The sequence below is a fragment of the Carica papaya genome, chromosome 4, assembly GCF_054855325.1.
Source record: "Carica papaya isolate Zhongbai chromosome 4, ASM5485532v1, whole genome shotgun sequence".
Lineage (NCBI taxonomy): Eukaryota > Viridiplantae > Streptophyta > Magnoliopsida > Brassicales > Caricaceae > Carica > Carica papaya.
Window position 1 is genome coordinate 30,424,886 of NC_142312.1, and position 14,401 is coordinate 30,439,286.

The 14,401-nt window shown below is 33.1% G+C and overlaps 3 protein-coding genes across 3 annotated transcripts; 2 read left to right on the top strand and 1 right to left on the bottom strand.

The window, feature by feature from the left end:
• Nucleotides 1–1,305: 1,305 nt before the first annotated feature.
• On the bottom strand, nt 1,306–5,918 carry PSKR2 (phytosylfokine-alpha receptor 2). Its single transcript, XM_088218903.1, has 2 exons — nt 5,126–5,918; nt 1,306–4,929 (listed from the first exon to the last, which is right to left on the bottom strand). Exon 2 carries the CDS (start codon nt 4,700–4,702, stop codon nt 1,547–1,549), a length of 3,156 nt encoding a protein of 1,051 aa, XP_088075029.1. The 5' UTR covers nt 4,703–4,929; nt 5,126–5,918; the 3' UTR covers nt 1,306–1,546.
• A 3,384-nt stretch (nt 5,919–9,302) lies between these two features.
• Nucleotides 9,303–11,604, top strand: LOC110812268 (3-hydroxyacyl-CoA dehydrogenase family protein). Its single transcript, XM_022038993.2, has 4 exons — nt 9,303–9,616; nt 9,957–10,178; nt 10,298–10,410; nt 11,024–11,604. The coding sequence occupies exons 1-4, from the start codon at nt 9,431–9,433 to the stop codon at nt 11,391–11,393; spliced, it is 891 nt and encodes a 296-aa protein (XP_021894685.2). The 5' UTR covers nt 9,303–9,430; the 3' UTR covers nt 11,394–11,604.
• A 155-nt stretch (nt 11,605–11,759) lies between these two features.
• Nucleotides 11,760–12,845, top strand: LOC148266548 (uncharacterized). The gene has a single exon (XM_088218905.1). The coding sequence runs from the start codon at nt 12,397–12,399 to the stop codon at nt 12,568–12,570; it is 174 nt and encodes a 57-aa protein (XP_088075031.1). The 5' UTR covers nt 11,760–12,396; the 3' UTR covers nt 12,571–12,845.
• The last annotated feature ends 1,556 nt before the right edge of the window (nt 12,846–14,401 follow it).

The following is a 14,401-nucleotide window of genomic DNA, read 5'->3' on the forward strand; positions in this document are numbered from 1 at the left end:
ATATATATATATAAAGTGAAATACCCACCTACCTGCATGCTCGTGTCAGTAGTAGAACAATTTCAACACCTAACACCACCACCCCAAGAAGACGTACATATAAATCACGTATATTCATGTATTCCACTCGTAGTTTTCTTTATTTATTCTTTTATTTCATAGTCTGATAATGAAGAAACTACCTTTAAAATCATATTAATAATGAAGTAGGGGAAGTGATTATATGTATAGCTGCGGCAGGTTCATAAACTGGAGTAGAAGAAACGAGCGGAGGTGAGTCTGGTGTGAGAATGAAAATAGTTCTTTGGCGGAGGGGGGGGAAGCTTTGGAGATGTTGATCGTATATATGTACATGAATACATACATATATGTATGTATTGTATGCTTTCCCAATTTGAAGAGTGACACCTGGGGATGAAGGTGTATGCCACTGTTGTGAGCTACTTTCTGTACACGTTGAACAACTTTTACACGTTTCAACATTGCTTACAATTTTTCTTTATATAACAAACATGTATTCTGTCACCCATACTCGGTTTTTGAGTTCATATTTACTTAAAAAGTGGAACTGGGTGGAATGGTAACTTTGTGGTTAGTTTGTAAAAGATGTTTCTTAATTTACATTTTGGAGTTATCACCATTGATTCATTGTTGCTAGCAGTTCTAATGCATTCTTATATATGTATACATACATACGTGTATGTGTATATATATATATATATAGAGAGAGAGAGAGAGAGAGAGAGAGAGAGGTTTGAAAATGGAATCAACTAATACCCTTTTAACTTCATTGAAGCAAAAATTTCAACAACTAAAAATAGGTTCATTGCTCAAGGCTTGATGCTCACCAAAGAGTCTCATTCAATCAAATCAGCCTTTAATTTACTTCAAAAAAAGAAGCAAATTCTTTCCTGAAAAGCCTCTTTTCCAGGTTCTACAGTAGGAATGCATCTTGCTTTCCAAGCAGAGTAGAGATTTTCCTCCAACTACTGCAAAAAACCAAAGTCAAAAAAGAGGATTTTCTTTGTCTTAAAACCTAATTCAGTTGAAAAATCAACTCTTTCATCTCTTTCCCCAAGAAATCTGAACAAACAAAAAGTTGACGGACAAAAAGAAATTTTCAAAGCTTCTCAATTCCCATCCAACAGAGAACCGAGTGGAGTTTAGTAGTATCTCACACTTCAAAATTTGTAGTGTTAAGCAATTATGAGTTCAACATGTAGAATCATACAACATAAGGAAGTTCTTTTACTTCAGCAGTGTGTCAAATTTATATGGAAGGAAAGAAATTATATGAACAAATAATTAGAAATTTTATATATTGCTTATTTAATATATAATAAATGGCCAAAATAGCCCATGTATACATAGCTGATCTGTCAGAATACAGAAGCAAAGGTCTGGATTTATGTGAGACACAAGTCACTTGATCAAGGTTTGGTCTGACCTTTTTTGAAATTTTAAACAGTTTTGCTTTACAAGTATACTTCCCCCTACCACAATCTCACTGTAAGCTTCAGAATTCTGAGAAGAAACTGACTGAATTTCATTGCTGAGTAGATTCAATTCCAATTCCATCAAGCCATGAGACAACTTCTTCGATAAAAGGTCTCCTCCTCGGATCTTGGTCTAAGCATTTACATGCGATTTCAAGCATTTCTAAGAGTTGCTTCTCGCGATCCTTTTCCCAAATCGATGAATCTATTATCTCAGCCTCCCGCTTTACAGACTTCATCTGAAACACCCAAGAAACCAAATCCCTGCAATTTTTCCCTTTGCAAACTTCCACTGGCCTTCTACCAGTAATAAGTTCAAGAAGAACAACCCCAAAACTGTAAACATCACCCCTGCAGGTTGCCGTTAATGTTTGACTGTATTCAGGAGGAATGTAACCTAGAGTGCCAACCAAATCCGTCGTGACATGAGTGTCGTAAGGACGAAGTAATCTCGAGAGTCCAAAATCAGCCAAATGAGCCTCGAATTTTCCATCCAATAATATGTTGCTGGATTTTACATCACGATGAACTATGTGCGGCTCGCAAACTTTGTGCAAGTATGCTAATCCACGAGCTGCACCTTGAGCTATCTTAAGTCTAACATCCCAATTAAGAACTGAATTCTCATCAACACTCTCGTGCAGCCAATAATCCAGACTTCCATTCTCCATATACGAGTAAATTAATAATCGGTCATTGCCATGCTTGCAATAACCTTGTAGAGTAACAAGGTTTTTATGCTGAGCTCTGGACAGGGCTTCTACTTCAGCCCGGAACTCACGTTCCATTTGACCACAATCTCCAGAAAGTCTCTTGATTGCAGCTTTTGAGCCATTGGGTAGGTTCGCTTTGTAAACCAGGCCAAACCCACCACAACCAATTATATTAGCTTGGTTGAAATTGTTGGTAGATTTTAACAATTCAGCAACTGTGAAATCCTTGCATTCTGAATTTTGGAAAAGCACCAACTTTGAAGATCCCAGTGCTTCTGATAATCTCTGTGGCATGCTGAGTTCTTCATCCAAATCATCAACTGGATCCCCCATATTCCTCCTCGACAACCGAAGAAGACTAAATGCAAGAAGCAACGAAATCCCAACTGCTATACTGATGGTTATCCCAACAATGCTGCCTCGACCAAATTTTTTGGCAGAGTGTGATGCGAAACTAGGACCTACTGAATGGTTAATGGCACTACAAGGAGAATCTAGATCCCGACAAAGTCCTGGATTGCCCTCGAAGCTCGAGTGTGGAAAACTGGAGAATTGTCCTTCGGTAGGAATTGGTCCCTTCAAGTGATTGTATGCCACACTAAATTTTGAAAGGAAAGTGAGCTTCTCAAATGAAAGTGGAATTGACCCATGGAGATTATTGTATGATAGATCTATGACTTCCAAGTTCTCCATGTTGGAGATGGAGCCAGGGATTATACCAGTGATGTTGTTCCTGCTCAAATCTAACACATGGAGCTGCTTCAATTGTCCAATCTCTGGCAAGATTGTCCCATTTATTCTATTATTGCTCAACAATAATGATGGGGGAAAACTCGATGCTTGGTTGTACGGGAGACCAGTAGCACTTCGATTCCGCTTTACATAAAGAGGAATGCCAGTAGAAGCAATTACTTTAGACGAACTGCAATTTGTAGATACCAAGCTCTTCAACTCTGTCAAACTTCTTGGGATTTCTCCACTGAGAGAGTTATTTGAGAAGTCCAAGTAAAACAAATTCTCCATCTGACCAATCCAAGGAGGAATAGTTCCGTCCAAGAAATTCCATGATAAATCAAGAACCTGTAACTTCTTGCAACTCAACAACCACACTGGAACTTGACCTTTAAGACCACAATTTCCGAGTCCCAAGACAGTTAGGCTCTCAAACCCACTAACATCTTTTGGAATTTGCTCACCAATGAAATTCTTTGAGAGAATAAGAGTAGTGAGATTTTTGCACTGTTGCAGCACAGTCAGTGCTCCAGATAAGTCGACGAAACTATTGTTTGACAAGGAGAGAAACGAAAGGGACTTGAGATTCATAAAACTCTTGGGGATTTTACCCTTCAAGTCATTCTTGGCCAAGCTCAGAACTTTTAGGTCATGACAATTGGATAGGGAATCTGGGAGAATCCCAGAAAAATGGTTAGTGGCAAGATCAAGTGCGCAGAGATTAGGCAATCCAGTGAAGTTAAGATTGATATACCCAGTTAAAGAATTGTTTCGAAGATCAAGTACATGAAGCTTTGAGCAAAGTGCCAAGGTTGAAGGTAATGGCCCAGAAAATTTATTCGAGTGAGCAACAAACTGTTCCAATTGTGTAAGATTACCAAACACATCAGGAAGATAACCCGATAATCGGTTTTCAAACATAAGCAAGGACTTAAGGCTAGAGAGCTTACTCAACTTGTGGCTCAAATGACCAGACAAGTGATTACCAGAGAGTGAAAGTCGCTCCAAGCCGGACATTGAATACAAATAACCTGGAAGAGGGCCTGAGAAAGAATTGCAATCCAGGTGCAGTTGTTGAAGTGAGGTGCTGCAATTGTCTAACCCCTCAATGTTGCCGACAAGATGGTTCATTGACAAATCAAGAACCTGAATCCCCCTCGAGGAGCTGCACAGTTTTGAATTGATTTGGCCACTGAATGAATTGTTGGTTATATTAAGAGCAACAAGATTTGGAAACACACCAAACTCCACTAAATCCCCATCGAATGAATTGCTAGAGAGATTCAATGACTGGATCGATTGTGAACCAGGAAATGATCCCAAAACCTGTCCAGACAACATGTTCTGACTCAAATCAACAACTCTCAGCTGCTTCAAATTGGAAATCTCAGCGGGCAATTCTCCATGGAGTCGATTGCAAGAAAGATCAAGAATTTCCAGCTGGTCTAAAATGCCCAAAGAACTTGAAATCGCACCTTCGAGACCCTTTCTAGACAAAACCAACATGACAACTCTATTAGCAACTAAGCCATTACTCTTATTTCCACATAAAACACCATCCCATTGACAGCAAAGGGATGCATTTGTCCATGATGTGATGATGGAACCATTTGTAAGGTTTCCAGCAAATTCTGTAAGTGCTAAAAGATCATTTGGATGGCAAGTTTGAGTTGGGGATTCCAGGCTCAAAGATGAATAAATAAAGCAAGCAAAGAAAACCCACTTGAGAAAAGTTATTGGAAATAAATCCAGAGCCACCATTACTGTAACCGAAGAAGAACTTTTCCAACTATACAACAGCTGACAACACCATGAAAATTTTTCTTCAATCTGACAGTCAAATTGGGAATCCACGGCTTTCCAGAAGAACAATAATGGAAGTAGAAGAAGAAAAGAAAATCACAAATTCACATCCCAAAACAGCTTCATGAAGGAAGAAAAAGAACTTGAAAATGAAGCAATAAAATTGAGATAGCACCAATCCACACCTGAAAAATCAAATCCCGAGACCATAAATTAAGCAACCCAGATACAGTTAAACGTGAAGCTATTTAATGAACACAGCAGACGGAGGCCTTGTGGAAAAAGGAAAGAGAGTAAATGCAGACACAAATGGGAAAATAAGAACTTAAATACTCACATCCCAACCAACAACAACTTGCAAGTAAAGCAACTAGCACTTACCATAAAACGAGCTGAGATCTTAGACCACCCTCCCCCCCTACTTGAAACCAAAACCTTCCCTGAGAAATCAAGAGACCCAAAACCCTAGATGTTGAAATCCAAACATAAAAGGAATGAAAAGGACCCAGATGAAGAAAATTCAGACCCACATCTATGAACACATTTGCACTCTCAAAAGAAGCAGAATTAATTAGAAAAATATTCAAACTGGACAGAAGAAAATAGAGGAATCTTTAAAAAAAATCAGATCCCAACACCGAAGCAAGATGAGGAAAAAAAAAAAAGGCACTGTGAAAAACCCAAATGCCTCAGAATCATGGAAATTTCACTAGCACTACCAATATATTCACTTATAAGTTTCCGAAATCAACAGGCACCACTTTTTCTACAAATGGGTCCTCTCCAATTTCAAAACCAGACGTCTCTCTTCCACCACCTTTAGATTTCCGGAGGAAAAAAACAGAGTACAAAAAAATGTAAAGACAAGAGAGAGTAGGTATTTCAAATCAAAGGAAGAGCAGGGACAAGGACACAGGAAACATAGAACAGAAAAGGAAAGTTCTTTCTCTTTCTTGAGAATCTACTCCATATTTTATTGGACTAAACAAACACCCAGCTGCTAGTGATTTGAAATGAGGACACGGGAGCTGACTTTTCTGGAAAAATTTGATTTGGGTTTTTGAATGCTTTTAAAGTCTCGAGTTTAATAACTATATATATATATATATATATATTGGGTTTTCAGAGGTGTGTAGTAGAATACAAGGGAGAGAGACTCAGAGCTTGTCCTCTGCTCGTCAAATACCTACCTTTGTCTTCATCTTTATCTCTCTCTCTCTATCTCCCTCCCCAAAAAAAAACAAAACACATGATGAGATTTGGAGTTTGATGTTGGTGCCTTCTAACTACGAAGCTTTACATTATCCCACTTCCCAAATTTGCGCGTGAAATGAACTCGCCCTCTCTTCTTATTAAGAATTAATTGCACCAAAGTCTTTGATTTTCACTCTAATTACAATATATATATATATATATGTATATGTGTTTGTGTGATTTAATGATGATTTTAGCTTTTATAATTATTTTATTTAGACTAACACTAATGTATATTCCAAAATATAAATATTGACTTGCATTTTTAAAAAAAAAATTAATTAATTTATTAAACTATAGTTAAGCTTTAAATTATAATTTATATTTTTAATTAACTATTCTCATTGTTTTATTTCTAAACAATTATTTTTTGAATTAATTTCTAATTAATGTTACATTTTAATAATAATAAAAGTATTCTTATATTAATATTTATGTACTGAGATTAAATAATTTTAAATTAAATTCATTTAAAAAATTATAACTATCCATTTTTCCAGATTATATTCTTTGGGTACTACTAGTAAAAATTAAACCTTAAAAATTAACGAATTAAGAATATATCTTATGTAAATATATATATATTTTTTTATTAAAAAAATAAAAAAATAAATGTAAAGAATAAATGGTATTATTTTATAAAACGCATATAATATTATTTAAAATATTTTTATTATTTATATTTAGGTATTTTGAAACTCAAAAAATATATCAAGATGATGTATTAATTAAATTAAATAAATAAGAAAAATAATATTTTAAAATTTTAACAAATTATTAAAGATTTGACCACACTAAAACTTTTACAAATAAATAAAAAAATCAAAATCAAATAGCTGGAATTTGGGGATGACGCGCTATAGTGCGAGTGGAGAAAATGAAGGTGACGTGTAAGGAGAGTGAAGGGAGGTCAAAACACTAGTTGGGAAGTGGAAGACAAGCCCGAAAATAATAAGGAGAGGTTTTGACCGGATATAGCCGGTGGACTTTCAGCGGCGGGAGGCGGACGTCACGGGCTAATGCCGTGATCCAAGTAAAATGGCACTCAACTTTATGTGATAAGACCATCCAACTCTTAATTCTCTCTCAAAAAAAACAAAATTAATTAAATTAAATTAATAAATAAATAAAAATACAATTAAGTATTTTCAAAAATATTTAATTCATTTTTAAAAAATTTTAAATAATTTTTTTGTGTAATATAAATTAATGTATATATATATATATTTTTTTAAATACTTTTGGGGTGGGGGTGGTGTTTGGTCAACTACTCAAAACCTATTTTTCATGTGAGACCAAACACCACTTTTTTTTTTCACCATTTTTGGTTGACTTACGTGTTATTTTATTCAATTTTACTTTTTAAAATTTAAAATTAAAAATAATTTCGTCGGATTTTAATCCAGTGTACGAGTTTATACGTGAGTTCATTGTGCACAAAAGATTATCAAATCAATTCGTCTCGTCTTAAAAAGTGATCTGTTAAGGTTAAACAGATGTTGGACTTCAACACATCTAATAAAGTACGAATTTTTTTTTTTTTTTTATGTACAGAGATCAAGTGTTATTTTTAATTTTTGCGATCAGTCAAATTAAAAATATACGTAAAATTTTTCTATTATATTATCATGTCACTAGAAATAGAGAGCGAGTAAGAATTTCAAATGATTGCGTATCGATTTAGAAAATTTACCGCACAAAATACAGATTTCGTCCGTCGTAGATTTGGGTACGTTCTCGTTTTTAAATATAATCTCAATTATTCGAGGTGAATATGTCTTAAAATTGAGATTTAATTTATTTTAAAATCTCTATAAATTTGAGAATGAAAATAATTCGTTCTTACCCGTAATAATGCAGAAAGTCATAATTAGAGTTTTATCAAGTTGAACAAAGCTATTTTTCTCAAAGATTTGATTTTATAAAAGCTAGTTTACTAATTATAGAAGATTAAAAAAAAAAAAAAAGAAAGAAAGTGGTGGGAAAGGGTAAAAAAGAATGAGTGGTGGCTTTTGTAAAAGAGTCATAATTAAAACTTACTAAGCAAGTTTAGAAGATTATGTAAATTTTTATGACCACCTTGTAACAATCATGACCAATTGATGGATCTTCCCTTTTTCCACATAGTTGACATTAGAAATTGCAAGTGAAATCCAACCTACCATCATTTGCTTTTTATCTTTTTTCAGTCAATGTTTGATTTTTCTTTTCAAATTATATATATATAAAAAGTTATATATTTACAATTTGTATGATTAGAAAATTGTTTCAATTTTATTTATGATAAAAAAAAAAGATTGAGAAATAGAACCATCTGATTTGATTCGTTCTCAATAGCCATGAGATAATCATCTTAGGGTGATCTTTTTGTCGACGGATGCTCCTACTACACTCGTAGTCTCTGAAGGATGAGAATCAACTATATTAATCCGATCATTTGTAGGAACTACCCGTAATAACGAACTTGCAAAATGGATCTGTTTATCATAAAGAGATTCGTTGTTCCTGATCCTGCTTCACCTTAATTATTATTTGAACAAGTCAAAGTTATGTCTTGGTCTGAGTAGGGATAACATTTATCTTCTGCATGTCCATTGAGTTTTGAAAAATCCAAACATCTCAGAGATAGATAGAGAGGTAGGAATTTCTCATTTTTTTTTTTGGTTGAATAATTTGGATTAAATTTGCAAAAAAAAAGTGGTATAATTTTAAAAATAGCAAATAAAAGGAGTTAACTTTATTCATGTGTTGTGACTAATTTACTTGCCAATAAATTTTTTAAAACTCTTGACAACACCAAATTAATAATGTCAAGGAGTATTTTCTTAAAATTGTTCAAAAAAAATTCATACCCACTTGAAAATTTGAGTACCCTTTTACAATCTAATTCAAAAAAAATTCATACCCACTTAAAATTTTGAGTACCCTTTTACAATCTAATTCAAAAAAAAAAAAACCAAAATTTATAACCCAATGATCATAATTTGCTTTCTATTCATAGAAAATTTGAATTGAAGACTCCTCTTGATGATCATATTACAATAATATAATATAATTATAATATAATTTTATGTGGTAATTATTCATAATAATTTAGCAATAGTTTATTATTTGGGTAATATTAAATAATTACTACATAAAATTATATTATATTATATTATATTATTGTAATAACTAAATGGAGGCAGGCCCATTTTCCAATTAGCTCTTAATTAATTAGGTTTTAATATCTGATTTCCAAATTAATGTCTTCATTTATTTCAGTCCAGAGCCTATTTACCTGGGCTCTAAAACCCATATCTGCAAAACATTACCCACTTCTCTCTGTGGCGCGTGTACACGCGTCTGCGAATCCTCATCCGATTTCTCCCGAATTCTACGCGGTCTTTACCAAGAGTGTTAATCTTTCTTTCCTTTGACTTGCAGAGAAAAATGGCGGAGACGAAGAGCGTGGGCGTGGTGGGTAGCGGCCAGATGGGTTCAGGGATCGCGCAACTTGCAGCCACTTACGGCCTTCATGTATGGCTTGTCGACACTGATCCCGACGCGCTCACCAGAGCCACCACCGCCATCTCCTCCTCCATCCAACGCTTCGTCTCTAAACGACTACTCTCCAAGGCATGATTTTTTTTCATGTTTGGTTCCCGAGAAAAAAAAAAGAATAAAAGATTCCCGTATTACTATTTTTAATGACGATCATGTTAGAAGTTCATATCTTAAAAATCACAACTGCCCATGTGCTAAATTTGTAACTTTCTTCTTTTTCTTTGCTATATAACTATATATAAAAATATATGAAGTAATTATAAGGGACTCGGAGGTCAACTTATAATTAGTCTATATATTGATAGATGGTAATCGGAAAAGAAAAAAGAATGGTTAATTCTTTTAGAAAATGTTTGAATTTTTTTTTTTTTTGTAGGGTTTAGCCTTTAAATTTACGATTTTTATATGACAGGCAGCTGGTGCTGATGCCTTGGCTCGCATACATTTCACCACAAATCTGCAAGAACTTTCTTCTGTGGATTTTATTGTTGAAGCCATTATTGAGAGCGAAGATGTAAAGAAAAAGTTGTTTACTGAACTAGATAAGATAGCAAAGAAGTCTGCCATTTTGGCATCCAATACAAGTTCCATATCCATCACTCGTCTAGCATCATCAACAACCAGACCTCACAAGGTTAATAAATCAAATGAGAATACTAATTGTGCAGAGTTGATCTTCATTGTTTTTGGGTTTATTCTAGTTGATCTGCATTCATAATCTGATTAGGGGAGAAGAACATATGTGATGTGCAGGTGATTGGCATGCATTTCATGAATCCTCCTCCAATAATGAAGCTGGTTGAGATTGTGAGAGGTGCAGATACATCAGATGAGACATTTTATGCCACTAAGGCCTTGGCAGAGAAGTGAGTAGATAAGATAAGATACTTGCAATCTTTTACTAATAACTTCCTTTGTTCATCAATAGCTTGCTGCTTCATTTGAGTTTTTGCTCTTGGTTGCCATGGTTTGATGTGCCCCTTGAGGAATAGAGGGAAAACTGTTTTAAACATTCCCCTTCTCTATCATTTAAATGATATTTCTTCTACTCAAAAAAAGAAAAATACTTAATAATAATAATGGAATTTCTCGTAGATATCCTATTTTTTCTTGGGTTGGTCTGTTGGGAAAGAGCCTAGCAAGGTAGAAATTCTATTTTGGTTAGATACCTATTTATAGTACTAGAGAATTCGTAAGTTACGTAGTTATCGTAGGGTTACCATTAAAGTCGAGTCCAATTAATCCAAGTAATTGAGTAATCTATACTTCTGCATTTATCTTCATATACAAATATTTCCAAAAATCATTTGGTTTTCTCCATAGTTTTTGTTTTAGTTGCTGGAAAGTTTGAAAAAGTTCAAGGTTGAAGTATTGAAGCAAACCATATGTTTGAAATTGCTCTGATGAAAGGAGTAGCAGGGTGGTGAAGATTGTGTTTTCTTTTTCATTATTTGGAGTGTTTGATTAGTGAAATTTCAGGTTCAGGAAGACAATAATCTGCTCGCAGGACTATGCTGGCTTCATTGTGAACCGGATATTGATGCCAATGATAAATGAAGCATTTTATGCTCTTTATACTGGTGTGGCAACTAAGGAAGACATTGATATCGGAATGAAGCTGGGTACAAACCATCCAATGGGTCCATTGGAGCTTGCAGATTTCATTGGCTTGGATGTTTGCTTATCGATAATGAAAGTTCTCCATGCTAATCTTCAGGACAACAAATACGCTCCCTGTCCTCTTCTTGTGCAATATGTTGATGCTCGTCGTTTGGGACGAAAACAAGGTATTGGGGTTTATGACTATCGGAATCTCTCTCAAGAGGCAAAACCATCAGCTCGACTTTGAATTCTACCTTTAAAAATCCCAATCCGATGTTTCAAATACTGTAGATAGCAAGAACACCTTCAATAGTAGGATATGTAGCTATCACAGATACGTAGAATGAAAAATTATGTCACTGCCACGTGCATTGTCATTGAACAGATATACTCTCTGTCCCCCAATTATTTATTGACGATTGGTTATGAATTCTATCATTCGACTTGGTTGAAGATAAGATTGAGAATCTCATAACGTTTAGGTAAAAGTTGAGAAACATTTGCTCATAAAAGTCAATCCCACATTATAAATATACAGTTGCTCTGTAAATTCATGCCAGCCAAACATCATTCTTTTTAGAGCAGTCTAGAATTGTCTCTCATCCATTCTACAAAGCAACAAGAATATTACTCTAGGATTGTTCAAATGGTAGAAAGCTATTAGACTAAGGACTGTAAATTCAAGGTAAAAGGTGACATGCTTTATTTGGTTTTTAGGTAATCTGGTATTACTACAATCAGATTAAAGTAAGAAGACAATAACTTTACCATATGGGTGAAAAGAAGAGTCTTTAATGTTTAACAACATGGTAGTGTAAATCTGTGGTGTGTTTATTGGCAGCCAGCTTAGGAATCTTTTATAATGTGAGACAAAGAAAATTAAAAAGCAGCCTATAATTTTCAACATATCATGCTCAAGATGACCCACAGAGAAATTGGAGGAGGCTTGTTAGTTTCATTTTTGCATCATGGGTAGCCCCACAACCCTAAAAGATATCATTAATAACATGTCTTCCTCCTTGAGGATAGTGATTGAACTGGAATCCAATGGGCAATAATTTATTTTTTTAAGAAATAGAAAAAAATTGAACAGCATTATTATTAGGCAAGATAAGAAGAAAGAAAAAGGGTTTGCAAAAGCTTAAGCCCTTTTTTATAAAAAAAAACATAAAAGAGTTTTAGAGATAATATAGTCTTCTTCATCTGAGAAATAGTAGAAGTTGTCAGTGTTAGGGTAGAGAAAAGGAGCAATGAAGTTCTTGTTCCAATGTCCATGTTGCTCCTGTTTCTGCTTCATGAAACCACAGCCTGGAAAACCTAAAGTGAAGGATGCCAAAGAAGATAAGAAGAAAGAAGAAGCAAAGCCTGCCAAAGAAGAGGCAAAGCCTGCCAAAGAAGAAGCAAAGCCAGAGAAAAAAGAATGATTAAAATACAAATGGCAGTAACCAGAAATCATTCCAGCTTTCTTCTTTGTACGTACTCTACTGATAAGCTTTTCTTTTTCTTCATCAAAGTTTAAATTATATCATGTCTTGGTTTTGCTACAACTTATCTGATGCATCTCTATTCTAGTTGTAATTGCAATGTACTCTCAAAATAAGATACTGGTTTTGTCATTTTGATTCTGTTCTTCATATGGAAAATGTACTTTCTTTTGCTGGTTGAATAATTAGATCTAGCAGATCGAAGTTGTCCTAAATCTGATTAGGGTATCTTCAATTATTTACAGTGAAGTCAAGCATATAATTCCAGAATGTTGCATTTTCTACAGAATGTATTATTTTCTGGAATATATGACAGGTTTCTGCAGGTACCAGGCATACAGATCCAAGAATATACATCATACAGTTTGGATTAATGAAGATTAATAAATTAAAACAGGGTTTTTTCTTATTTCTTTTCCTTAAATTTTGTCAAGCAGCCATTATTGCTTTCAAGTAATTTTCTTTTACCAAAAAACTCCATTATTGCTTGATAAAAACACTGATCACTGCTACTGGTTTGAATCATGTTTACCTCAAATCTTTCTGAGGACCATGATTCTTGAGATATCTTGGAATATACAAGACCCTTTTTTTTTCTGTTGCAGAGGGAAAAGAAGAAGAAAACTGAAAAGAAGAAAAGAATCTTGACTAAATTGCTTAATGGAAAAGTGTGTTATATTTTGAGTTTTGATTTCCAAATTGAGTAGAAGCTTACTTTTTGGTGTTTAAAGGATATAAGTAATTACCAACATATAAGCTATAGTATTCTAATGTTAAAATACAGTTAAGAAGGTAATTTATATATATATATATATAAATATATAATTTTTATAGAAAAGATTCTTATACCAACTAAATAAAATTTACCCAAAATATCTAATTTAGTCTCCAAATTTTGATTACTATTATAATTTATATTTAAAATATTTTCATTCTCAGTTAGTTCCTAAACTTTTAGATTTATTTTAAAAGCATTAATTTTGTTTCTCCTCGTAAAAAAAAAAAATATGATTTTTATTTAACAAAAAAAGTTAACTTACGAAGTATGTGTTAGAGTAGAAAATACGAAAAAATCTAAAATAAGGTCAGAAAATCAAAATTATTATTTTTGTTAGAAAATTAGAACTAAATTTAATACGAAAATAATAGAAAAAAATATTTACTTTTCTGTCCACAGAGAACAATCTTTTATTCTTAACGCTCTTGAATGTTTTCTCTAATATGCTACTAGAATTTCGGATAATTTTCGTACTTCAAAACTCAAATTTATTTATATTTTAACTCAACGTGAGAGATAATAGAAATATGTATTTTTTAAGTGTTATCTGCTTCCTTAAAACATCATAAACATTTTTTTTTTTATATATACTCATCAAGAGTCATATTTTTTTATAATAAAATTTTGTTTTTTATAGGATTACAAAAAGTCGTCTTTTTTTATAAGAAGTGTTGTAAACGTTTATAATTTTATATAATAATTTTTTAATAAAATTAAAAATTATAATTAAAATTTTTTTTACTTATAATATTATATATGAAAAACACATTTGATAATTAAACCTTAAATTAAAAAATAAATAATTATTTGGTGAAGAATAATATAAGAAAAAAAAAGAGGGAATAAATATGAATAGAATAAAAAATTGAAAGAAAGTAATTATTCAATTTCATACTTAATTTAAGTATTTATTTTGTAATTTATTTATATATATATAATATATCTTTTTAATTTTCTTATTGTCGTCATTATTATTCTCTTTTATCTTTTTAT